The following is a 27,649-nucleotide window of genomic DNA, read 5'->3' as shown; positions in this document are numbered from 1 at the left end:
ATTGTCATGTGCAATTCCTTAATTGCCTGCCTATGGTCCATCACAATTTACCAGAGTATCAATGTCTTCCCTCTAGTTGAACGTGGACCGTTGAACAGGTTTCATCTAGACTGAGCATCCCCAATCCGCAAATGAGCAAACCATATCTGATTAATTTTAAAATACGAACCATTTAAATTAACATCCGTCTATGTGTCTCTGTACGTGTGTATAGATATTATGTATGTAGCTTAAAGTGTGAATTTGTGACAGATCGACAGTACGCTAGGCATGTCCGAATCATATTAACAATGTGGAGGGAGCATAGCCCATGAATCTTGTTGATGGAGAGATCCCCACCAACCAGCCGGTGGCCATCAGATGGGCAGTTCAAAAGAAAATCTTCAACAATCCAAATTTAAAATGCAAAGTTGCATATTCTGGGCCATGCTCCATTCACGACTGGGCTCCACAACTCGGAATCGATTTTAACGTACAAATATGTATCTTTTCATTGCTCCTTGCATCTGTTGATGCTCCCTTGCGCAGAAGCAAATCTGGATTTCGGCTCCTCCCACTTTCCTTGCCATTCCCTCATTCCCCTGCAAGGAAATGAAAAGGAAAAAGCTGGCTTATAAAGTGTGCGGCTACACACATATGAAGGGTTTTGACGGTAGGCAGCTCGTGCTCACTTTTTCTGATGTTATAACTAATTTGAGCTTTGGGTTTACCTTTGTTTTATCCTAACATGAGATGCAGCAACTGATGGATAGAATGGACTTCACAATAGCATAATGGTGGGCCCACGCACGAAGAGCTGTGAAGGCGAAGGGAGAATAGGGTGCTGTGATGCTCTCGCGAAAGACAAGTGGAAATGACAGAAATTACTCCAGTTGAAGGGCAAGATGTTAGATGGAGTCAAGAGATTAGGTGGATGCGACATGAGAATCTAACCGGATGGGATGGCGACGGTTCGATTTGAATCTGTGAGGAGTTATACTGTGGAAGAGCATGTGGATCATGCTCTTGCACGTAGTCACTCTGCATGTGATGCCCTTGCATCAATGTGGGCCCATTGCTGACGGTGAACGGCCCAAAGGCACTCCACTACGATCAGGCGAGTTTAACCAGCCGACCTTTTAGTGTTGAATTCTCTCTTTCCATATTCCAGGTTATAAGGCTAAGATCGTCCAATGTGGTTTGTGGGTCATGTCCCATCTGCTAACCAGTACGGACAGTCCAATCCACCATCCTCTTCTATTGCCTACATAAGACTCCATCGTAAAACTTAGATGGCCTGCATTCACTGCACATGTGCGGTGGATGTGTGTCACGAGTCAGATCCACCGTACTCTGCCTGCGTATCAAATTTCCATCTGCCGTTTCATACACATGAGAAAAGCTTAAGGATTACTGATTACTGCTATGAAAAGTTGAAAAAGCCATGGAAGTGCACCCGCCAAAATGGCACCGTATGTGATTCGGGCCATCCCATCAGGCCTGTGACACCCTGAATGTCCTGGCCTGCAAAACAAGCCAGGTCGACTCATCAAGTGGGCCACACATGCACATCGAAATGGACGGCAAGAAAAAGACGGATGGGTGGACTGGCCTATTTTTGTGCCAGGTCAAGTTCAAGGCATGCCATGCCACGCTTGCATGGCACGTGCAACAAACTGCCTCTTCAGTATCTTCTTGCAGGGATTGCTTTTGCATTTCCCTTCCCTACGCAAAGAATATCCAGCTGTTTACCTTCCAAAAAATTCATTTCTTTTGTTTGTTTGTTTGTTTTTTTTTTTTTTTTAAAATAAAAAAGATACGATCCAATTTTGAGAAACAGGTTTTAGGCTTGCAAATCAATAGCACTGAGGTGGCATGAGGATACTGAGGGTGTGTTTGGCAGCAGCTTCTCTTTCAAAACAGAAGCCCATTCTACACCTTAGAATAGCTTCTATTTTGTAAGAGAAGCTGCCAGAAGTATTTTTTATTTAGGTTGAATTTGAAGAAGGAACTTGAAACAGCTCTGGCGTAGAAGTTAGTTTGAACAGATCACCAGGTCAATGTAAGGATCATATTTCAAATAAATCAGTTGCAGAAGAAAACAAGAACGGAAGAGAGCCACCGTGTATGCATATGCATACACATTTTTGTAGGATGGCAGCAGTTTGATCTAAGTTCTAACCACATGCATATATGGCTGGGGGAAAATACACCTAGAATGTTAAGAGATATCCATGTTGTCGACAGGTTGACAATGAACATCCCGAAAACGGTCGTGCTGCACTACAATTTGGTTTCCTATCCTCGATGTAAAAAAAAAATTAAAAAAAAGGAGATTAACGGAGAAACATATGTAGAGAACAAAGAATGGGAAACTCAATCTACAGGATTTAACACTACTCTGGATCCTTAATGTACAACACACGATCGTTTCCCTTGTATATATACAGCTAACCGTCGCAGTAATATATATATATATATATATATATATATATATATATATATATATATATATATATATATATATATATAATCAATTTACCCTCTCACGTCGTGATCTGTACTCTACCAAGGCCCCGTCAGGGTCCTTCTCAAGCATCGCTTCTTGGGCCCGCATTGCTGATTGATCATCTCAAGAACCTGCCATGTCAAAAAATTTAGCCATTTTAGCCAATGGATTCAATGTCTGGATCAATAGACATACTATTTGATATATATATATATATATATATATATATATATATATATATAGAGAGAGAGAGAGAGAGAGAGAGAGAGAGAGAGAGAGAGAGAGTCATGCTCACTTGCGCACCTTGGCACACGTGTCATGGGTGTCTAATCTGAACGGTCCATGTGATGCGGAATCCCATGAAACCCCAAGGGACGAATTTTCACCATGATCTAAAATTCTGGTAGGCCATAGCAAAGAGAAATGCAAATCAAGGGAGGAAATTGTTTTCATTTTTCATGGCCCACAAAAGTTTTGGATCAAAGTAAAAATTGGGCCCAAGGGGCTTCATGAGGTACTGCTTTACGTGGAATGTTCATATTTTGGAGTCACATTACCTATGATGAGTTTTCAAAAAAGTTTGCACGAGTTCCATGCGAACTGGTGCACAGCTGAGCATTCAGAGATATATATATATATATATAGAGAGAGCGACAGAGAGAGAGAGAGAGAGCCAGAGCGACAGAGAGACAGAGAGAGAGACACGCCCGCTCACCGCCGCTATATATATATATATATATATATATATATATATATATATATATATATATATATATATGTTATTAGGGGTGAAAAGAAGATTACTGAAAGATCATGCTGACAACTTGAGTAAGACTACCTTTAAAAAAGATAAAAAGATGAAAAAGACATGAATAAAACAAAACTCATCATCACCATCTAAACCTTATCCCAATTAGGGTTGGTTACTGAATAATACAAATAGGAATACAGTAAGGGAGCGTTTGGATCGTAAGTTACTTTAGATAGGCTACTTATACCATAAGTAGCTTATCATGATTTCTACTTAATCAACAGATAAATATGTTTGGTAAACAACAAACTTATCATCCAAAAAGTAGAAAAAACATATTTGGTTTCCAACATCATAAGTAATTATCCGAAAGTTTGTTTCGTCCCTCTCACATCCACCGTCCATCATGTGAGGCCAACCTTTGATGTGGATCACTCATTGTGTGGGCCCCACCTATGATGTGGGCCATTCATCACGTAGGGCCCACCTTGGTTGTGGGCCATTCATCATTAGGGGCTGACCTTTAATGTACACAGTTCATTAAGTATGCCCACCTTTGATGTTAGTCATCCATCATGTGGGGCCCACCATCAATGTTATTGTCCATGTGAAGCCCATCTTTAATATCCACTTTGCATCATGTCGAGCCTGTGCAATGTGGGTCGTCCATCATGCGGGACCCGCCATGGATATGAGCCACTCATCATTAGGCTGACCTTTGATGTGGACTGTGCATCATGTGGGGCCCATCATTATTAACTGACCATCATGTGGAGCCCACCTTTGATGTGGGTTGCTCATCATGTGGGCCCCACCTTCAATGTGGGTTACCCATCATGTAGGGCTTGCCTTAGATGTGGGTCATTTATCATTAGGGGTGGACCTTTGATGTGGATCGTCCATCATGTGGAGCCCACTAAATCATTTATCTATTCATTGAATGATTTTCCAATCTCATGAACTCAAAAGGGGTTCATGGCCACAGAGCATACTCCCTCAAATAATTTCCGAAGTAACTTGTCACCAATGACAACGAAGGAAATAAGTTACTTTTGGAAGTTGAAAAGCAATAAAAAAAAACTGATAAAAATAAGTTACTTTTTCTACAAAATTACTTATTTAAGTTTAATAACCAAACTAACTTATTTAAGAAAAGTAACTTATTAACTTACGTAAGTTAAAAAAGCTACTCATATGGTAGTATCCAAAAAGGCCCAAAATGCCACAAATGCCTTTTTATCTCATAAATTGTTAAATGTGGAAAAAGGAGGGTGGCATGACAGCTCCGATTGGTTAGAGCAATGGGAACACCCATGAAATGATGGGAAAACCTGTATTGCATGGGTCCCTACATGAAGAGGGACCTTGCTCATTACTACAGCCAATGGATCCACTATCTATCTACCTTCATATGCCAGCACACAAGCTACCAAATTAGACAGCCATTCCTCACTGAAGAATTGGGTTTTTACTGCTCCGTTTTATGGGTTTCAAACCCCAAGTCAGTGAAAGCTGAAATAAAGTAAAATGGCCTCTAAATTCTGAAGTTTCCATAGAAAGCTACATGATGCGCCCCCTACGATGGCCAGACAGAAAATTCACAAGGACTCTCACAGCCTTGATTAAGCAAACAGATGCACGGAAGGACTTGGAGTATTGAAAGCATTGCTGATGGCTGCCAATGAAGTTTTCTTCCTTTTAGAAGTTTAAGGTAGTTTAAGGTCGACACATTTGGTAACATTAAACATTTCTTTTGTTTTCCCGATGCACTTAGTTTCTCACTCAATTAAACATTTCCATTGCTTTCCCCATGCACTTAATTTCTCACTCAACTGGTACAATAACATGGTACAGATTCCAAAGAATAACAGTTTCTAACATCAGTTAGTCTTCTATTTTTTCATGTACTTCTCCCATCGAAATCTGCATGCATTTCGGCCTTCGTTTTAACCTTGCTAGTTGTTATGTACATTGATGTTGAATGCAATGGAAGTCTACCACAAAATTTTCTCTATAAATCTTTCAAGGTTTTATAGCAGATTCCTAACCTGACCAGGGTTTCAAACTTCTATTCAAAGTTCTATTGTTGAAGGGAAGTTGCTCCAAAACTCGTTGTTTCTACCTCTCATCCCAAGTTTATATTAAGACCCACATATGGGCCAAACAATCTACAATACATGGTAATATGCCAATGACAAGAATGCAAACACAAGGTATGTAACTGGTTGAGACAACCAGTAAGCAATGAATGTTAGAGTGGAAGTTATCGTATGGATTAAAAAAAAAAATGAAATAGAAAGATGAGAAATACTTTGATACTCTTGCAGAGTGTGATGGATACATACAGGCAGTTGTTATATATTTTACCGAGAAATTGCAAATGTGGCGTATCAGTAATTCAAAATAAACTGTCCAAATTATTGGTATAAGTTTAGATGTATCGTGAACCAAAATTTACTCTTGTTTGGAAATCTATGTTTTAGATTTCTGGGCACTTATTGGACAGTTAAAAATGACAAATAGCGGAGGAGGAATGATCTCCACACGGTCTCTATTGACTTAGAGAAATCATATGATAGGGTCCCTAGAGAGTTAATCTGGTGGGTGTTGGGAAAGAAAACAGTCTCAAGAGAATATATTGACATTGTGATGTATGAGGTAGCAGTAACAAATGTGAGGACCACTAGTGGAGAGGTGTGAGATCCCAATTACCATAGGCTAACACCAGGGGTCGGCATTGAGCGTGTATCTTTTTGCATTAGTTATGGATGAGTTGACAAGGCATTTGCAGGAACAGATCCAATGGTGTATGTTGTTTGTAGATAGCATAGTTTTGATTGATAAGATGAGGGCATAAACACAAAGTAATATTCATGGAGGGATGCCTCATAATCTAAAGGATTTAAAATTAGTTGGACTAAAACAGAGAATATGGAGAGCAATTTTAGTAATAATAGGAGTGAAAATGAGGAATTAGTTAAGATTGTTGACCAAGAAGCTTCCCAAAATGATCACTTTCAATACCTTGGATCAATAATTCATGAGAGTGGAAAGATTGAAAAGGATGTTGCCCATAGAATTCAAGCTGGGTGGAGGAAATGGAGATGTGCCTTTGGAGTTTTATGTGATAGTCCTGGACCATTCAAACTGAAGGGAAATTCTATAGGATAGCAATAAGACCAGCCATACTTTATGAGATTGAATGTCATGCTTTAGAGGGCCGTCTTGATTTCCAATGCTAAGTTTTAAATTAATGTCAAGAATGTGGACAGTATTGTTGACGGAGCATTAAGACAATAATGTGCACATGATGTCATAATAGCAAAGACTTCAAGAAGAAGGATGAGCAATTGGTGAGTTCCAAAAGAGGACCACGCTAATCAGAAATTGACTTTCTTGTTGCTCAGAAGATGACATCGACATGCAAGAACTGTAAAGCCAAACCAGCTAAACCTGATCATGCAACATAGGTTACTGATATCTGATGTGTGCATCAAGAACTGGAAGAGGGGAGGGAGGATGGAAGCAATCCAAGCATATAGGTGATGGAACCCAAAAGGGCAAAGATTGGTGTTATTTAGAGAAAAGGTCCTGTCATAAGGATTGGCGAACAGAACCTAGAAATAAGGAAAATGTTTTTTTTTAAAAAAAAAAAAAAGAAAAAGAAAAAGAAAAGAAAGGCAAAGAAAGCAGTAAAGCTGGCAGATGTAAGGCATATAACAAACTGTATTATAGGTCAAGCATATATTACCTTCAAAAGTTGTCAAGGGACAGAATAAAGAAAGGCCACACCTCTAGGAGGTTGTGAAGAGATGTATGTTAAAGTTTGGGTATGTTAAGTGAAGGTATCACTAGTAAGAAGAAAATAGGAAAGGCTACAGAAGGAGTAAAGAGTGAAGACCAGAGGGTTCCTAGAGAAAGACGGTGAAATTGCGGAGAGAAGTTTTTTTTTTTTTTTTCTTTTTGAAAGATGAGAGAAGTAGCTGTTACCTTCAAAAGTTGTTTAGGGACAGAAGAAATAAGGGCCTCAGACTATGGGAGGTTGGGAGGACATGCATATGATGGTAGAATTCACATAAGTTAAGGTAGGCCTACCAGGGATGAAAATAGGAAAGACAGTGGGGATTGATGATATAACAATAGAGGTGGAGAAGCTTCTAGGCGAAACCATGTTGGTTGACTAGTCTTTTCAACAAAATTTTACAAAGACAGAAAATACCTGATGAGTAGAAGAGAAGCATCCCGGGTCCAAGAGCAGGCCCCATGTGTCATCTGATTGGAGTGGCCCGTGTTGAAATTGGACTCGTCTTGATGGCTGATATTGGTAAACAGTTAGACGTGGGCCAATAAATCCAATTGGGTCATATTTCCAGCAAGATATCTTCAAGTGTATATAACCCATTCTCAGCATGAAAATTTCCATTTTCGGCAGAATTCAACAGATGCTATTTTTAGTAGTGTATACAGTTGGCCACAGCTCTATACAATCAGCAGAGCTACTTTTGAAACTTTTGAAAATAAATAGATGGTTGACACATTTAGAAGGTTTATGGCAACTGTGTAATCATATAGACCCATACAGCTTTTTATACAGCCGAGGAAAGGAGGATGTGTACTGTTTAGTAATGGTGGTCTCCAATGTTTAATTTCTTTAATTAGTTATCTTCTTTACAGGAACAGGGGAAAAGTAGTGGTTGTAATAGAGGCACTAAGTTAGAGAAAGATCTGGAACTATCTTTAGAAAGGTTATGCAAGTCTTTGCAAGAACCACAATCCATGCCTATAAGATGAAAAGAAGATTATTTTGGGATTAAACTGCTGATTTTAGCACGCGTTCTCCATTTTTCAAGCATGTGTTGCTTATTATGCCTCCAGCATTAAATTATTTGGAGGATTCCAACTGTCCATCTTCAATCTTCGTTCATTGTATAGTCTACTGTGATGTTCTGGCTTCTAAGTGGTATCCATTGTTTAGATTCCTGTTGGTTTGTGATCTGTTTGCATCACATTCTAATACCTACTTACAAGAAGGAGGCACAACGTTGCACCAAGTATCTGGGTATCTAACTTATGAGTCACACTGTGAAGCCTTGGAAGAGGATGGTGGAACAACAGCTAAGATAAGAAACAAGGATATTGGAAAATCAATTTGGCTTCGTGCAGTGAAAATGTGAAATCGGCAATCGAAGATACTTTTACACTGATATAATTGATGAAAACAAGTAGAGAAAATATCAATGCGAACATTGCTTTTATGGATCTAGAGATACCTTATGATAGTGTACATAGGGAGGTTATTTAGTGGGTGATGAGGAGCCAGGGATGATATTTCAACATCATCAAAGACGGATTTGGGGGCATTTTTACAAGAGTGATAACAGCTTGTGGTGAGGCAAATGAATTACCTAGCAGTGGGTCTTCATCAAGGGTCAGCACTTACCATTTTGTACTGGCTGTAGATGAATTAAATGCTAGTCCAAGTTTAACAAATGGTCTTATGACCCTATAACAGCCAGCAGATGTTACAGTTATCTAACTGTAAGGACTGTTGTAAAATGGAAAAAATGAGAAAATGAAAACAGGAAATTGAAAATTGCCAAACCATGGGAAATAACATGCTTTTTAGTGCACAAAAGATGTTGCAATCCACAATGGAACACTTTTATGGTTTAAAAAACAGCCTCAATGCAAAAGAACCACTGTTCCATTATGCAATGGTTCCATTGAGAAAATAACAATTGTTTTGAAGTTTCTACTATCCATAGTATTTTCCTATTAGGGCCTGTTTGGATTCATGGAAAGCATAGAAAAGGAAATGATATTTCTTGGGAAACCTTATTTCCATGAAACTGTGGGAAAGGAAACATTGTTTTCCTTGTTTGTTTTTTAATAAGATTTTCCTACAAATTTAGGATCTATTTTCTAATTTAATGTTTGGCAAAATAAAAAATAATAAATAAAAAAAATTCTTGAGAAAAAAATTCTAGGTAGTCACTAGCATGTGCCGGATTAGCACATGGGGGATGTGCACATGTGGCATACACGATATATGAGGGTGCTTGAAGTTGAATTGTGGTACACATGAGACATGTGGTGATTGAAGCTGAACAATGGCACAAGATATGTATTGGCACATTTGACATGTGGGCACTTGAAGCTAGATGGCAACACTTTGCATATTGGCACCATTGGCACATGGGGCATATTTGGAACGATTTTAGATGGACAATGGCACGTGTAGCACATTGGCGCATGTGGAGCACAAAAGAAGATGAATGGTGGTACATGTGGCACATTAACACGTGGGCCGCAAGAGAAGGTGGATGGTTTTACATGTGGCACATTAACACGTGGGCCGCAAGAGAAGATGGATGGTTTTATATGTGGCACATTGGCACATGTCGCATAGTGGGGCATGTGGGGCATAACCAGAGATGAATAGTGGCTCATTTGACACATTGACACAAGTGGTGCATGTGAGACGATCAAAGATGGATGGTGGCACATTTGGCCTTAACCCTTTGTAAAACCATGCTCCTTCTACCGTGGGAAAATGCCTTTCTTAGGGATGGAGGTGGAAATAAGTTTGTTTATTTTCTAACAAAGAAAGTGAGAGATGGTGTTTCCTACAAATTCCCACAAAGAAAGGCTTGACAGACAATGGAAAGTTTGTTTCATGGGAAACAATGTTTCCATTCCTTTCCTTTCCATGAATCCAAACAGGCCCTTATAGTTAGTATGATGGGGACATCACGCGCACGCACGCCGCCCCCTACACATGTACGGAATGAGAGAGAGGGCCCCACCATCGATCTGGCTCGATGACGACATCCAAGGAGGGCCTCCTATTTAGAAGACGAAGTTTTGATTCAAAAGAGTGGACCCAATAGTGAAGAAAAGCCCATCATGGGATCTCATGATCCTGGCCCACTAGTCGGATTGATTTCATATTTTAGGTTTTGCTTATTGTTATTATTTAGAACATCATGAATACTTTAGATTTCTTTGTTTGGTTTTTATTTTAGTTTACTTCATCGCCAAGTAATAGGATGTGCACATAGCGCGAGTTTTGGGGTATAGGGTTTTCTTATAAATAGGCACCCCTTGTAGCTTTTTTTATTCATTGAAGTTTAATAAAAAATTTCGCTCTATTTTTTTCTGCTCTCTTCGTGAGTTATGAAAGAATTCAAAAGTGGGTGCGAAGCCCTCCCTTTTCAAAGGACTAACTACCGTGGTGCGAAGCCGCATCGACCCCGATTCACCCCCATCCTCCACATCTCTCTTTTTCATCTTCTATCACCATTCGTGCTTCAAATTCGTCCTTTGTTGCAGCAGTTTTCTTCTTTACAGCAGAATTCCAGATTTTGGCCCTACAGGATGGCCTTGCAGGATGGCTGAAACTTCGGCGGCGCACCACGCACAAGCCGTAGCTCAGATCGACTCGAAACTTCGGGGTTTTGGAGCACACCCCTGGCCGACCAAGGCCAAGGAGAGCTTTTCCGCAATCGACGCCCCCTGCGCACGTGCGAGAGCCCCAGGTCCGCTGTCCACACGCGAGAATCGTCTTTGGTTCAGGTTTTTATCCTCTTTTGCCTCCTCATACATGTTTTCTTCATAAACCCTAAACCTAGATTGCGTTTTCCCTAATTTATTTGCCGTTTTCATCACCTTAGGGTTCCTTGAATTGAAATTGGAAAATCCCTTGGATTAGAATTGATTTTTATGCATGTGTGGTTGATTTCTATTTCCCTTTGACATCGTTTGGTTTATAATTTTTATTGATCTAGTCCTAGCTTGTGTCGGCCTGGACCCGCATAGATTCCCCTTTTAATTGAATGATTTGGACTGTCATGTGGGATGTAGAATTTGTGTAACTGTTTCTAAATTGGTATGATCTAAGCCTGAATTCTTGCATCTCATACTTAAATTTCATGTCCTGCATCATAGTATCGGTGGTTTAGCAGTTTCTTGAATCCTCACAGTTCCGGAGTGCATGCATATTGCCTTTCGAGGTTGACTATGAACTCTATAAAGAACTTACTCTTCTCATTTCTAAAGATTTGTTTTGTGGACTGATCCATACGGAATCCAACAATCCATATGCATTAAAACTTTCATGGCATTGGAGCAGGTACAATTACCAAAGTCAGAGGCCAATCACTTGGTGTGAACAGATTCCCTTGAGAAGCAGAAGTAGTCAAAGCCACCAATGCACTCATTATCTTTGACCTGATATCCTTTGGTATCTACCTTCAATTAACAATTGCATGCCAATGCTTCAAAGAAAGTTGGTCTAGACAGTGGCTGTACGGTCAGTGACTTGGCCGAAACTCAGTTATTCGTAGCTGCATAATTGAGAGTTGGCTTCCACTGATGGAGCCTATTCAATTTTGAGACTTGAGAAAGTCAAGATCAAGCAGAAGTCAAACAGATCAGTTTGGTAAAAAGATTAGGAAGACCGAAGCAGAATAATTATATGATAACAATATTCCTTCGTATGTCATGAAGGCTTTGGCAAGACATTAAGCTTCCTAGTAATCTCATGCAAGTTGCCAGATTCATTGATTTTAGTTTAGAGAATAAAAGGAACCCTGAGGAAAAGCCCATATACCTGATTTTTCTGCATTTCCATAATTTGTGCCTGCAGCAACTGAAGTATCGTTAAGGAAGGTTCACAATTCATTAACTTCTATGCATGATCACAGTCAGCTAATGAAAAGATTATGATAAGCAAACATGCACATCCTACTCCATGTTATATTTTAATAACGGGAAGGATCCTACTGCATTGAATAATGGATACCTGTTTCTTCTGTAATTCATTGTTCTCCTCTTTAAGTTTTGCAACTTCAGCCTCCAGTTCCATGGTATAAGCCTAGCAGAAAAATTAAATTAGATAAAACACAAGAATGCATACCAGGATATGAAATATTGTAAACTCTGAGGTGGTTACATAAAAAATAAAAAATAAAATTAAATCAATGCAGCATCAAGTGTGCTTTGGTTTCCATATCCCCATAGCTTCAAGGAGTAAAGATCGTACGTATGAAATTTGATTTGTGTGTCCTTTTTAAGATGTAGTATGGGTTTCAGTTTGCATACCTGGTGTCAGATTTAAGTGATAACACAACTCAAAAAATGAATTACCTATAAGCTGGTATAAATAATTTTAGCCCTATATTCCTCCACCTCTTGCTATATCACCAACACATCTTAGCCATTAACAATGCTGCTGTTTCAAACAACATAATTATGGGGAAGCATCTACATGCAGCATGTCCATGACATGATAACAGCAAGAGGCTCTCAACTACCAAGATACCACGGCGCTACCTTAGAGGTTGACTCTCCCCTGTTTCTTTATGTTTTTTTTCCCCTGTTTCTTTATGTTTTTTTTTAAAAGTACTTTTCTCCCTTTCCTCAGTATCTACCTAATTCCAAGAACATTAGGAAAATGAAAAAAGTAAACCTTCCAAATCACAAAGCACCAATGAACTCGTTGAACAGTGTGAGGGTTGATACTCAGGCACTTTGAAATTGTGCACGTGGCATACATTAGCTCAATCAACTGTTCAAGTTGTGAGAATTACACTATTAGATAGGTAGGTTATTTTCCAAATTTCAAATTGATTCAAAGTTTCTAATTATCTGATTAATAAGAGCATCTATTTGTTGAATTTGGCCTATTGACGGTTTTCATTTTGCCATCCATTAAATATCCAACAATCGGCCAGTTAGAAAATCAAATCAATATGTTTGTTTAATGAAAAACCATCTGAATCTAAACGTACAATTTGCATGATTAAATTTCAGTTCATTGTCTTCAGCATGTATAATTTCTTGGTGCCCATGTATCAGCCATCTTACTTTGTCAGAGTATCAAAGTTTTTCTCCCCGTAAAAAGGGGAAGAGGAGAGTCTAAGAGTCGGTCAGTCATTGTACATATCTAAATTTCCTAAATAGGAAAACTCTCCCCATTTCCTTTAAATAAGGCAAAACTTTTACCTCATCTGAAAACTAACTGCGCAGGTAAAAATGTCTGTAGTTACTCACATTATATATAGTAGAGATATGTTTATAGATGCCTTGACTAAGAATGGAGAAGTAATGCATGACATAAGATATCTTGACTCTAAACCAATGCGATATATACAAGTACATCTCAAAATGTTACACATGGACATTTAGAAAAAGAATAACAGCAAAAATTACCTGCTTACGAGCCCGTGACCTTGCAGCTGATTCTCTATTTTTAATCATCCGCCTCTGCCTCCTCTCGACGACCTTCTCCACCGCCCCACTGCATTTCCTTGCCCTAATGCCTCCATTAAATGCATACGGAACAGGCGACAACGATGACGTGTCCCCATTGCCCTTCCCAAGCCCATCTGATGAAAGCTGGTTCCCGGGAGACTCCATCACAACTGTGACCCCGCCCGCTCCTAAGCCTACCATACCCATCCCCCCTCCTCCTTGCGCCCCACCACCACCACCACTCTGCACAAAGCCATTGTTCACCGTTGGACCACTGAGTCCCATGATTCCACTCCGCATACCCTGATTACCTGACTCAACGTTGTTCCCTACTTGTATAGAAGATGCATAACCCGGGTTAGACTGCTTTTGAAAGAGCTGATGCTGAGAAGTTCTGATCCCATTTGCATTCATCGCCAGATTAGGTGATTGATTAGGAGGAATCTGATGATAATTCTCCGGACCCCGATTTCCCACAATCCCGTTCGACCGGCCTGGCTGCTGGAACACAAGACCCAAACCAGCGTTGTTATTTGAACGCGGCAATTCTCCATAAAACCCGCTATCATTCAGCCTAACTGCCGGCGTCTGTTGAATATCTTCTCTAACCACCCCAGCTCTCACCAAGAACTCCTCCAAAGTTATCTCCCCACGCGTCTGCTGCCGCTGCTGTAGATTCGCCCCCAAATTCGCATTCCCATCCTTGCCGCCGCCTTCTCTGAAAACGTCTCTCCAGACCTCGTCCACCGTCTTCTGACTCAGCGTCCGCGGCAACGTCAACGAACCCTGCCTCTGCAGGGGCATGCCACCGACAACAGAGGCAGCCTCACCATCTACCGTGCCAAACGCGGCCGCCATCGCCTGCGTCTCTTCGGCGGTCCAGATGCTCTTGAGGAAATCGTCCATGTTCATTGATCCGAAGTCCTTGCCGGCCCCGCCGAGAGTGTTCTGGATCTCGTCGAACGTCAGCGAGTAGACGGATGGCTGCCGGGCAAGCGACGGTAGATTGACGGACGGCGGCCTCCCGCCGCCGTCGTTGCCGCCGGTCATGTTCTTGAAGTTCATGTGAGATCCCCCTTTCTCAGAAACTGAAGTAATCACAATGAACGAACTCGGTCATATATACATCCAAAACAGAAACGGATCGAATCATCAGCTGTTTTTTCTTTTTTCTTTTTCTACTTCACATAGGAATTCCCTGAAAATGGAAAAGCAATCAAGAAAACGAGAATTCTGATCTTTTTGGTTTGTTTTTTTCTCTATTTTATTTATAGAGAGAAGCGGAAAACGGAAGAGAATGAGAAAGAGATTTTACGCGTTTTTTTTTTTTTTTTTTTTCACGATTTTTCGAGGGGCTGTAGATGCTTGACAAGTGTCGCGTTTTAGGGCTTGGACTAAGAAGAGTAGCTGAGAGTCGGCATTTGCAAGCGAAGACGCTTCAATTAAAGCATTTTACATAGAGAAATGATCCAGTGCTCTTAGAGCGCTACAAAGCTCAGTGCTCCTAGTTGGACAATCCAATAATTCAATCCAATTCATTGATCCATACTATTCATTCGGTCCAAAGCATGTTTCATTGGCTACCATGCCAATATCATACCAAATAAAATAATATTAACCATTGATTTAATATGGACAGTCAGGATTGTTTTCAAAAAAGTAGGTCCCATTAACAATCTGATCCATCTATGTGTTAGGAATCACCTCGGATTCCTCATGATTCTAAATCGTCACTTTTTTTAGGCAATAACAGTTATTCCAAACATTGCCTGGAAAGAAGAATGGCTACACAAAATAAGGCCAAATCTAGAATGGATTTGATTGTTTGCTTTCTAGTTCATGAAATGTGTTACAGACTGAATAGACGGTTTAGATTGCTCTATGGAGCTTCCCAAATGGACTGATGCAACTTGGAGTACTATAACTTTTAGCGCTCTGAGAGCACTGGATCATTTCTCTGTTATACAAAAGCTCAAATGACGAATAAAAAAATGCCCGTAGATCCAGCCGGTTTACGCTACGTGGACCAGCCACTAGCGAGTGCGAATGGAGCCATTGCTACGACGTCCGGCCAATGAGATTTCGCTACATGGGGAGACCTGAGCCGTCCACCTGGTCGTCCATGCAACCGCTTGATGATGTCCTGTAGTTTTAATTATATCGAGAGATGGAAAGATTACTCGCGGGAGTAGGGTTGGGTCTTACTCCGATCAAGTTAGATATGCACCGTCCATCAAGAGGGGCCCATCTTGTATACAACCTATGATCAGTACGTTGGCTTGGATACTTTTTAAGCCATTAGCCGTTATTTTTCTTCGTACATCTGTAGCTCCGTATCTTCCTGAGTATCGGGCCACCGCACATACATGGCGTAGAACTCCCCATGAACGCCCGGATCTCGGGGACGTGAAATGCTGGAAAAACACTTGGTACCTCCCGCTGTGTACCCGCGGGGTTTCTTTTCACTAACGTGTGAGAAACGAATCAACATTCATCAAATCCATGCCGTCCATCACGTACGTCACCCATATTTAGTCGTTGATTCCAAAAAATAAAGATTATTTCATATTCAGTTGGCCGAACCAAAAACATTATATCTAAAACCTCTAAATTTACGTGATATGGCCAAGATTAATTTTGGAATATTGTGATTATTGGATCATTGTTTCATCCTAGTAGGAAACATTAGATGTATGGATTGAATGGCATATAAAAGCCACGGTAGGTTTTACTCAAACTAATGGTCCGCTTTCCATCTGAATTTCTTCCTGTGATATGGCCTTCTTGGGATTTTAATGATTGTAATAATTTTTTTTAACGGTTAAAAAGATACACAATACCTGATGGACGGGGTGGATCTCATGAAAGTTACACCCATGTGGCTCTAGGTTTTCCAAAGTAACCCCGGTGGGTACCTAGCGGGAGTTATACCAGGGCGGCGCTGAAATGCTGGTAGGTGTGCTCGCGAGTATTACAAAACTACACGCGGGAGCAGCGCGATTGGCTAAAAACATTCCACGTATTGCTATATGATTTGAGGCCATGTTTCCATGATCTAGACCGTTAATATGATTAAACTAGGATCCGATGGAGTATATTAGAAATAAAAAAGAATTTAACCTGAATATTTCGAAATTTATTATTTAACTCATTTCCTTCGGATTTAGACGGTCTTCTTAACATATGAATAATAAAAAAAAAAAGGTTGAAATATTTCAATCTAAGATTCGTTTGGCTATCTCCCATCCAGGGCATGGTCAATCATGTAAACGGCTTCGGACATCCAATTCAATGGCTAAAGTCCCGAGGTATACTATTGCAATAAGTTGAAGTGTATTCTAGCAAAACTCTACTTAATGAGAGTGCTACTCCCAGCGCCCACCTTCAAGCGCCAAATACACCCGCAGCATGAGTTCCAATGCCGACGTGTCGCATTCGCCTCATAGCAAATATAATCTGTCAAAATCAGACGGTCCATTTATTAAGTTCACAGCACGCGTGAAAAATGAACGGTTACAAAAATGATAACCCATGGCCGACATTTAACGTACATGTAGCACTCACCTGATGAGCAGACCGGACTGACTTTTGGTTCGGCATATATGCACCAAGGGGACCATCTGATGAACACACGTGTCAGGTATATATATGCCACGCTGGCACTTATGGTGCGTTTATGCCTGGCGCATGAAGATTGGGCGCTGGAATTCGTAATGGCTGGTTCGGGTAAGAATGAGCAGCGTGCGTGCAGCGCATATAGACCACAAATTTCTGAGAGGGTGATGGCTCAATCTTTCAAAGTTGGGAAGTTATTTGATACTCCTGCTGTGTGTGACACTTGATACGCGGGCATTCAGTAATTGTACATGTGGCATATATTAACCAAAATTAAACCGGCTAAATTGTGTAATCCACTATTGTTAAGTTACACGATAAAAATCAGGTCGGTTGAACAATCCTAACCTCTGATTGGATTTTTTTCATTTTTAACCGTCCAATAAATGTCCAGAAATCTAAAATTTCAATAAACGCCCAAAAGTAATTCTTTGTTGATGATTCATCTAAACTACTGCCCATAATTTGGACGGTTTAATTTGAAAATTTTGTTTGCCATTAAAGCAATTTCTGTGTAATTTCTAACTGCCTGCGTATGATCCATGACACGCTGCCAGAGTGTCATAGTACTTCCGTTCGAAGTTGAGTTCTATCCACAATGAAGGACGATTGATGGCTTTTGTCCTTTTTGTATTTTGCGATGTAAACGAATGGAAAAGTCAAAAGCGGCTCTAACTATGTTTTTCAAACCTCAGATTTATCTGTCTCCCGTTTGTATTGAAATCTGCATGAGCCATCTCTCTTGGAGTCTTGTTGACACCCGTTCGCGATTTCTTTGATTTATGGGTGGAAATAGTCTAAAAATAGTAGTGTTTCGTACAGAGTTTGTCTTACTGTGTTTGGCAAGTGGTGTTGTTCGAGTGAAGTTAATGGGGTATGTGATGATGAATTTAGGGCCTTCTCCACTCTCATGGAGCTTCTGGGCCCACCTTTCACGGACGTGATTTGAAAATTACACTGGGTTGGAAATCTTGATCATTAGATAACTGATGAACGGTTGTTGTCTTTTAGCAGGGAAGTTAGGTTTTGACCAAGGAACGGTTGAAAATGAATAATTTGATGATTTGCATTCAATGATAGGATGGTTATGGATCTATAATAATAATAATAAATAAATAAATAAATAACATTGGGCCATTGCTTAATCAATCACGTGAAATAAAAACGTGGACGGTTTGAGTGAATGATCTTTCATGGCAATGGGCCAGGCTGTCTGGCCCTGACCCGGCCCGTAGAGCGAGGGTATGGGCCATTAAACTTGGCCCAAGGGCCAGGCTCAGCCTAAAATCTGGGCCTAATGCTAGGGCAGGGCTGAGCAAGGGTCAATGACGAGTGGCCTGACCTACTTAGTTGGTCCAATCCAATTATTAAGTTAGTTACCATTATAATGGTTTAAAGAACTTATTACTGGTTTCTATCCATTTACATGTGCAGTTTACATATAATCATTGTATCTATTGTCATGCTTCAAAGATCCAAACCGTTTATATGTAGGACTGATTGTTGATAGAGAATATCTTTTTCAAAAATAAATCTAAAATTACATCTCTTAAAAACCTTCAGTCACTTAACACTTTCTTAAGAGGGCCATTCCAGTGGAACTAGCTCGGTCCATTAGGGCCAGGTCTAGGGCCAACATTTTTTCAGCCTTTTAGGGCTTGGGCGGCTAAGGGGCTGGGCTAGGGCTCGGCCTATTGCCACCTCCATCAAAAGAATTCATGGAATCTTGGGGAACTGGGGTTAAATGATGGATGGAGGTTAGTTGTTTAACACTCTCTGTAAATGCAGGCCACATGTAGGGAATCTGGACCGTCAATCTGTGAGCTTTCTGTGAATGGCACATACCCCCAATATTGGGGAGCCCAGATGATTCTAGCTGTGACATAAGAAGTTTCCCCCATGAGCATGTATCAGTGTTGAGAACTAACCTTCCATTTCTTATGAATATCAGAAGTTATCCAATCTATGGACAGGATCATCTAATTTATGTAGGGCTATCAACAGGCCGGCCCCAGCCCGGATAATAAAACCTAGCCCTCAGTCCAACCTGGGCCATGTTGGGCCAAACAATCACGCCCAAAATTGGCACATGATAATAATGCGTGCCCGAGCCCAAGGCCCGACCCGCTAGCTTCTGTGTTAGATATGGGCTATTCTTCAGGCGCCTCACCATGCATGATTATTGCATAAATGCCTTTGAAACCGAAATGGGCGTTGCCGGGCCAAACTGAAGGGCTCTTAGACAGTCTGAGAGTGACCCAATTAATAAATGGGTTTAAATTTTAGGCCCGACCCGACCCTCAGACCAATCTGATGAATGGGTTGGATCTTGCACGTGTCTCATGAAGTCATGCTGGCACATTTGTACTGTGCACATAAGCTGTAGGCCTTTGACTGGGCAAAGCTCGCAAAGGAGCTACATATTGGATAATTTTGTTTTTGGCTGTTTCTTATTTAGGTGACCAAGTGCCCATTCAGAAAACTAGGGGTGTACACCGAGCTAGCTCGGTCAACTCACTTTACTCGGTTCGAAAAGGCTCGATTCGACTTGGTTTGAAGTTGCGTTCGATCTAGGTCGAAATGGTTCTTAGAGCTCGAAATTGAGTTCAAGTTGACCTGAACTCGACTTGGTTCGATACATAGCTCGAAACTGGCTTACTTGGATTGACTCAGATCAACTCAATTAGATGATATAAAAAGTTTTAAAAAAACCCTAACATTTACCCTTTCCCCTTTGTTTGAAAAAAGAATCCGCAGCCCGCCCGACCCTAGCTCTCTTCCTCTCACTCTCTCTGCTTGTCCCGCCCGACCAGCGACTCTCTCTCTCTCTCTCTCTCTCTCTCTCTCTCTCTCTCTGCTCGTCCCGCTCGACCAGCAGTGAGCGACTATGCCTGACTGCCCCCCCCCCCCTTCTCTGCTCATCCCGCCTGTCTAGCAGTGGCCAGCGGGCCAGTGACTCTACCTATCTCTCTCTCTGAAGTCTGGCCTCTGCTCGACCAGCGACTTGCTTGCTCGGCCGTCTGCAGCCTGCTGCTCACCCTCCTCCTGTCACAACTCGACAGTCTGGTCGTTGCCTGCCCTGCCCGCCGGTAAGCACTCGAAAACTAAATTTGAACTCAAACTTAAAAACTTGGAAACTATAACGCGAACTCGGCTCGAAAAGTCGAACTCGAACTGGTCTGATCTACTGATTGATCCGAGTCAAGCTAGAGATAATGGCTTGGTCACCAAGCTAAGCCAAGTTCGAGCTGGGTGTGCCTACTGACCAAGCTGAGCTGAAGCTAGCTTGACTCGGTTCAACTCAATGTACACCCCTACGAAAAACTTTAATACTATGCAGTTTTTGAATGTTCGAACATATGTGCTCAGAGATTATACGCTCTAACCTCATGACATTGGGACAAATATAGCCAAGATTGCAGAGAGAAATGCTCACGATCAACTAGTTGGGTGGCCTAACTAATTATCTAAATTAAGTGTTAATTAATATTAATAAATGATGTCATGGAAAAGGATAATTCAAAGAAGAAAAAGCATTGCTGACTTGGGATGGCCACACCATGGCTTTTATATAAATTCCACCATAATTGGTATGCAGGGAAATGGTACTATGAGGTCGACCTCATGGGAACTTCCCATGAGGTCGAGGTGCATGGACTCCACTATGTTGTGTGTCGAACATCTGCCCCATTAGTCAGATGCATCATTCCATCGTGGGCCACATGGTTAAAAATTAAGTCAATGCATGACTTAGGTGAGCCACATCACATACAATAGTTGATAGGGGTTACCCTCCCATTAAAACATTCATAATCATTTATTAGGCCCACCAAGATATGGTTCACAAATCTAGATGATCCATTCTATGTGTCCCAATTATATGAGGGGTCAGACCAAGTTTAAGACTCATCCAAAACTCAAGTGGGCCCCACAAAGTACTTTTATATGTTTTAAGCATATCTTCACATGATTTTAGATGGTATGGCCCCACCTAAGTTCCATATATGTCTATTTTTGAGATATTCCATAACCTAAAGGGAATCCATCGAATGTAATGTGTTGATTTTAGACACACATCACGGTGGGGCCCACACAGCTCAACCTCATGGGAAGTTCTCATGAGGTCGACCTTATAGTACCATTTCCTATTAGATAAGTGATGTAGAGTGGGTCGCGGACACTTTCTTGTCCAAGATGAAGAAGAGAAGACTCGGTCGGAGGCGGAAGTCATCAAGACTATCAAAACCTTAAAACAAGCATATCTAGCAAATCGAAATGAATTACTCAACGTACCATACATGATTTTGGGGTAGTACGAGCTACCTTAGCCAACCAACCCAGCTATGCCTGGTTTTAGTTGTAGTTTGATTATGAAAATTCTCCCATTATTTAGTATCCTTATTTAAAGGGTTGTGAACTCGTTTATTTCAATCATCAATTAAATTACAAATTTTATAGAATTTATTTCTTTTTTCTTTTTTTCGTAGATTTAAAAAGCCTATGTGAAGAGTACAGAGAAGCTACGAGGATTCGGAATACTTATCCTTGAAGAAGACGGTGATCAACCTCATCACCTTCGTCCCTACGACAATAAGTAACCCCAACATACATGCAGGCTGAAATCAGACCTTTCGGTAGACTTAGACGATTGAATATAGCGTACAAGCTTACTCTCAAAATTGTATCCATTGGAATTGTCCACTTGAATAATTCATGAGCCTGCATTTTAGGCACAAGGCATATGATTTTGTAGGACATTTAATGGTTGGAATGGATTTCAAATGCCCGTCATGATGCGCCCACTAACAATCAAGGGCAGAAGTCTCTCCTCAACTGTTTTCATTAGTATGTCCCACTTTAATTACATATCAGCCTAACTTTTTGGCTATGGCCTTACACGGGATTACACATACAATGATTGAAGTGAATCACAGGTACACATCACTGTGGGCCCGGTACAAATATAGAGGGTGGGCGTACCTCTTACACATCCAATGATCAAAGTAGTATCGTGCTTCCCTGAACATGGGGCCACTTTCATGTATGTGCTGTATATCCACACCATTTATCACTTTTTACACATCATTCAAGTGAACGGTCCCAAAAATGAATCAGATCTAAATCTAAAGTGGACCACAGTACAGGAAAGGGTAGACATTGAGTTCACACCGTTAAAAACTTTCCAGGGCAAAAATCCAACGCGTTGATAAAGTCACAATGACCTAAATAAAGGGAAAGTCACAATGACCTAAATAAAGGGAAAGCACAAATAGGCCGGGCTTAATTTCCCGATCCCTAGACCGGACCTGATTTTCATAACCCCCTGTGGGAGAATAATATATTAGCGAGGCATATTTGCTACTATCGAGATTCGAACATAGGACCTTTCGCTCTGATACCGTGTCAAACAACCATTTACTCCAAAAGCTTAGGCTGCCAGAACGTAGTGTATCAATGTATATCAAGGGACTTTATCACTTCAACATGGACCTACTTCATTTTTGGGACCTTTCCCTGAATTGATCTAGAAAAAACCTATGAACGTCCTGGATGTACAACACATATACCAAGGTGAGCCCTACTGTCAGTGAAACACTCACTACGGTGTGACCCGGGTCACACACTCATGTTACACACGACTCGGATTGCGCACAGCAAGCAGACCGGTGCTGTGTTAACGTGGCAAATTCTGTGGGCCCACTACGATGTATGTGTTAGATCCACACCGTTCATCCTTTATTTTATTTTATTTTTAATTATTTTTTTATTTTTAAATTTCAGATTATTTTAGGGCAGGAGCCCAAAAATGAGGCAGATCCAAAGCTTAATTGAACCACACCAGAGAAAGCTGTTGGGACAATGACCCCCATCGTTGAAACCTTCCTACGGCCTACCATGATATTTATCTGCCACCTTACCTGTTCATAAGGTAACGTAGACCTGGATGAAGGGAAAACACAAATTCTGCAATTTTCACCGAATCGCCATGCAAAGAACAAAGCAGGAACATGGATTTCAACCTTCTCTTTCCTTCCTGCAACAAAACCCACCTTGCCAAGCGCCTTCATGCCCTCCTCCTTGTATCCGGCCTCACCCAAAATGTCTTCTTCTCCACCAAGCTTGTCACCCTCTACACCAACCTCGGTGAGGTCCACCATGCCCGCCTTGTGTTTGATCAAATTCCCAAGAAGAATGTCGTTGCATGGAATTCGATCATCTCCGGATATGTTCGGAATGGTTCTTTCCGTGAAGGTCTCGACTGTTATTATAGAATGTCGACTAATTCTAGAGTTCGGCCAGATTTCTTTACTTTTCCCGTGGTTTTGAAAGCTTGTGAGGAATTGGGAGATGGGAGGAAGGTACACTGTTTGGTTTTAAAATTGGGATTCGGATCTGATTTCTTTGTGGCTGCTTCTTTGATTAAATTGTATGCGAGATTTGGGCTCGTGGTTGATGCCCGGCGGGTTTTCGATGAAATGCTGGTGAGAGATTTGGGGTCTTGGAATGCAATGATTTCTGGGTATTGTCAGAATGGTAAGGCAGCTGAAGCATTGTGGTTGTTTGAAGAGGTGTTGTTGGACGGAGAGAGGATGGACTCGGTTACAGTCTCTAGTGTTCTTCCTGTTTGTGCACCGTTGCAAGATCATTTGATGGGGAGGTTGATTCATGTGTATGTGATAAAGCATGGATTGGATTTTGATGTTTTTGTGTCTAATGCTTTGATCAACATGTATGCAAAATTGGGTTATATGAGGGATGCACAGCGGGTCTTTGATGGAATGGAAGTAAGAGATTTGGTGTCATGGAACTCAATGATAGCTGCATATGAGCAGGCTGGTGAACCGATTGCTGCTCTGGGGTTTTTTCATGAGATGAAAGGGAATGGTTTGCGGCCTGATGTGCTGACTGTAGTGAGCTTGGCATCTGTTGCTGCTCAGTCTGGGTATTGTCAAAATGGACGGTCTGTGCATGGTTTTGTCATGAGAAGGGGATGGATTTCAGAAGATATCTTTGTTGGCAATGCTCTTGTTGATATGTATGCGAAAATGGGCAAGATAGATGATGCACAGAAAGTGTTTGATAGAATGCTTATGAAAGATGTGATTTCTTGGAATACTTTGATCACAGGCCATGCTCAAAATGGGCTTGCAAACGAGGCAATAGAACTTTATCACATGATGGATGAGTATGAAGGAATAGTGGAAGATCAAGGGACACTGGTAAGTGTTCTTCCTGCTATTTCCCATGTGGGAGCCTTGCAACAAGGGATGAGAATCCATGGCCGATCTATCCGGGTTGGTTTGCACTTGGATGTGTTTGTGGGCACTTGCCTTATAGATATGTATACAAAGTGTGGGAGGTTAGATGATGCAATGCTCTTATTCCGCCAAGTTCCAACGAGGAGTTCAGTCCCCTGGAATGCTATCATATCAGGGCATGGAATTCATGGACATGGTGAGAAAGCACTATATCTCTTTGGAGAAATGCAACAAGAGGGGGTTAAACCAGATCATATCACCTTTGTTTCCTTGTTATCTGCTTGTAGCCACGCGGGTTTAGTTGATCAAGGTCAGCAATGCTTTCAACTAATGCGTGAATGCTACAAGATTGAACCTACTGTAAAACACTATGCTTGCATGGTGGATTTGCTTGGTCGAGCTGGACACTTGGATACCGCATATGAATTTATAGAGAGCATGCCAGTAAGGCCAGATGCTAGTGTCTGGGGTGCTCTTCTTGGTGCATGCAGAATTCATGGAAATGTGGAATTGGGCGCATTGGCTTCGGATCGGCTATTTGAAATAGATTCGGAGAATGTCGGCTACTACGTTTTGTTGTCAAACATATATGCGAAAATTGGGAAGTGGGAGGGGGTTGATAAGGTGAGATCTTTGGCAAGAGAAAGGGGATTGAAGAAGACTCCTGGATGGAGCTCAATTGTGGTGAACAATCGCGTCCATGTTTTTTTTACTGGTAACCGATCTCACCCTCAATGTGAAGATATATACAAAGAGCTTGGGCTCTTGTTGGCTAAGATGAAGAGCCTTGGATATGTGCCTGATTATAGCTTTGTGCTGCAAGATGTGGAGGAAGACGAAAAGGAGCATATCCTTACAAGCCATAGTGAGCGATTGGCTATCGCATTTGGTATTATCAACATGCCGCCTAAAAGTCCGATTCAAATCTTCAAGAACTTGCGGGTCTGTGGGGATTGCCACAATGCTACTAAGTTCATATCAGTGATTACTGAGAGGGAGATCATCGTTAGGGATTCAAACCGTTTCCATCATTTCAAAGATGGGAGTTGCTCTTGTGGGGATTATTGGTGATGATTGTTTGTTCCATTATTCATTTATTTCCTCTTTTCTCTTGTTCACACACACAATAACCTGAATTAAGGTATAGCTAACTGACCCATTTTAGTTGTTACATGATAAAGAAGCTTAACCATGGAACATTTGCTTGGATCCAAATTTCTGTGAATTGCCAAAATTAACCTTGATTGATCTTTCCTTCAATGATAACAGTAGAAGTGCTCCTGCGCTCTGGGAGCACTATAAGTTATAGAGCTCCTGGTTGCACTTGGACACTATCCACTTATCGGGACTGTAAGTTATGTCCAAATCACATTTCATGTGCTACCATGCAAACGTGCCACCAATCTGACAAATATTAACCATTTGATCCATAGCTATTAATGTGTGTGCTTATACAAAAAAAGGTCCAATCAACAGGCTGGTCCATCAATTTGTTAGGACACATCATGGATTGCTTATGATTCTAAAGAATTTTAGAATCATTTTCCTTAGGCAATCTTAGCCATCCCATTCATGGACTAGGAAAGAGGATAAGTATAGAAAATAAGACCCAAATCAAAGATGAATTGGATCTCATCCAATCTGTACAATTTTTGCATGGTAATTCATGAAATGTGTTCTGTACTTGATAGACGTTTCAGATCAATTGATTGAACTGTCTAAGTGAATAATGCAACAAGGGTCACTATAACATATGGTGCTATGAGAGCATTGTAGCATTTCTCATTGGAGCAGTGTGTGTGTGTGGTGGGTTGCTCCCTTACAGCCTCGACCTATTCTTGTGGGATACATGGGACAGTGTTGCAGTTGGCTTCCGGCCATGTTTGAATGATCCAAACCATTTATACCGTGAGCCTCACTGTGGGTGGAGGACACCAAAAGTAACTTGGACTAGAATGGTTTCAGCATTTGATCATTAGACTCTTTTCTTTTGAATATGGACCCTCTCTTACATGATTTTTTGTGGGGCCATTTATTGGAAGTTAAAAGGATCATTCGATATTGAATATTTTTAAGGCAACCACTATCAACTATATTTCTTGTTGGATCAATGGTTTGGATTACCAAAAACAACCCCATATCCAATAGCCATAGGTAGACTTATTCCACAATGTTATGTTGGGACTTGTTCAAGCTAACCTCTGCTTTTGATTTCATGCTAATGATCTAAAAATGGCCTTCTTTTATTTAAAAACCATCTTGTCCTATTATATTGCATTGTTTTACGGTCTTGAATAACTAGTTGCATCAATTTTTTGTCCTGGCAATATTTAGTTATATGGATGTGCAACTTCTCATAACATTTTTTGGGTCCTTAGTCTTGCTCCGGTGGTAGATTCCTAGGAGTTTCAACACCGGGTCAAGGGTTCGAGTACCCATAGGTGGTGAAATTCCACTACAGTGTGAGTGTGTGGGGTATTTGTGCGTGTGTTAAAAAGAAAAGAAAAAAACTCAGAAGCATTGGTACTTCATAAGGGAAAACAGTAAGTGCCATGTAGGAACTTGGCTCTGCCGAGACGAGAATTTCATAAGGTGAAATTGTAACTGCCATGTAGGAACTTGGCTGTGCCGGGATGGAGATTTCATAAGGCGAAATTGTAAGTGCCATGTAGAAACTTGGCTGCGCAGGGATGAAGATTATCCAGGCCTGGCCTGCGAGCTGTAAAGATCTGGCCCTGATCCTGCCTAGCCCATAGTCTGGGAAGAACATGTGTACTCAGTTAGGCCGAGCCAGGCCTTTATCAAGGCCCAGCTTAGGCCGGGGCCCTGTTACCGGCCTGTTTGCATAGATTCAACAGATGTTACCAGCAGCATGAAATTAAACTCAGAATCGAATTTTTAGGGCCTGTTTGGTTGCCACTAAAAAATGAGTTCATCTCATTCTAGCTAATTATAATTATGTATTGGAGATCATTTTTTTATAGTAGGGATTAAAAATACAACCAACAATTTATATAAACTATCATCTTTACTACTTAGTTGATATGAACTAAAATGAGATGAATTCATTTTTAAGTGGCAACCAGGGCCTGTTTGGACCGTGTTGGATCCGAAAAATCAGTATTCTAAAATCGTTTTCGATTTGCCTTCCCTAGAAAAAACGAAATGGACAGTGCTATCTCATCCAGTTTACTTGAAGCTGTCTCATCCAGACGTGTCTTTGTCTGGATTACCGAATATTATTTGGGTTTTGTTTGTTTTGGACGTTGAGTTTCCTGCAAC

The 27,649-nt window shown here is 41.0% G+C and overlaps 2 protein-coding genes across 14 annotated transcripts; one reads left to right on the top strand and one right to left on the bottom strand.

Moving 5' to 3' along the window:
* Window positions 1–382: 382 nt before the first annotated feature.
* LOC131236413 (bZIP transcription factor 46) lies at window positions 383–14,821 on the bottom strand. Of its 13 annotated transcripts, XM_058233541.1 has the most exons (9): window positions 13,452–14,820; window positions 12,043–12,114; window positions 11,851–11,889; window positions 7,459–7,554; window positions 2,522–2,619; window positions 1,436–1,503; window positions 934–1,355; window positions 711–796; window positions 383–581 (listed from the first exon to the last, which is right to left on the bottom strand). In XM_058233541.1, the coding sequence occupies exons 1-5, from the start codon at window positions 14,556–14,558 to the stop codon at window positions 2,545–2,547; spliced, it is 1,389 nt and encodes a 462-aa protein (XP_058089524.1). In that variant the 5' UTR covers window positions 14,559–14,820; the 3' UTR covers window positions 383–581; window positions 711–796; window positions 934–1,355; window positions 1,436–1,503; window positions 2,522–2,544. The 13 variants fall into 13 exon arrangements, with proteins under 13 accessions (XP_058089524.1, XP_058089526.1, XP_058089520.1 ...); XM_058233543.1 differs by having other exon boundaries at window positions 711–1,355; window positions 11,851–11,880; window positions 13,452–14,821; XM_058233537.1 differs by having other exon boundaries at window positions 711–1,355.
* An 8,078-nt stretch (window positions 14,822–22,899) lies between these two features.
* LOC131236412 (pentatricopeptide repeat-containing protein At4g33990) lies at window positions 22,900–25,611 on the top strand. The gene has a single exon (XM_058233536.1). The coding sequence runs from the start codon at window positions 23,117–23,119 to the stop codon at window positions 25,436–25,438; it is 2,322 nt and encodes a 773-aa protein (XP_058089519.1). The 5' UTR covers window positions 22,900–23,116; the 3' UTR covers window positions 25,439–25,611.
* Window positions 25,612–27,649: the final 2,038 nt, after the last annotated feature.

The sequence above is a fragment of the Magnolia sinica genome, chromosome 2, assembly GCF_029962835.1.
Source record: "Magnolia sinica isolate HGM2019 chromosome 2, MsV1, whole genome shotgun sequence".
NCBI classification, from domain to species: domain Eukaryota; kingdom Viridiplantae; phylum Streptophyta; class Magnoliopsida; order Magnoliales; family Magnoliaceae; genus Magnolia; species Magnolia sinica.
The sequence above is the reverse complement of the archived record's forward strand: the minus strand, read 5'-3'. Positions and strand labels throughout refer to the sequence as shown.

Excerpts from the sequence above, each read along its gene's own strand:
- LOC131236413 (XM_058233537.1), bottom strand. The coding sequence starts at position 14,558 with ATGAACTTCAAGAACATGACCGGCGGCAACGACGGCGGCGGGAGGCCG. Across the intron at positions 11,890-12,042 it reads ATGAATTACAGAAGAAACAG|TTGCTGCAGGCACAAATTAT; the intron begins GTATCCATTATT and ends ACGATACTTCAG. Across the intron at positions 7,555-11,850 it reads TGGAAATGCAGAAAAATCAG|CCATCAAGACGAGTCCAATT; the intron begins GTATATGGGCTT and ends TACCAATATCAG.
- LOC131236412 (XM_058233536.1), top strand. The coding sequence starts at position 23,117 with ATGGATTTCAACCTTCTCTTTCCTTCCTGCAACAAAACCCACCTTGCC.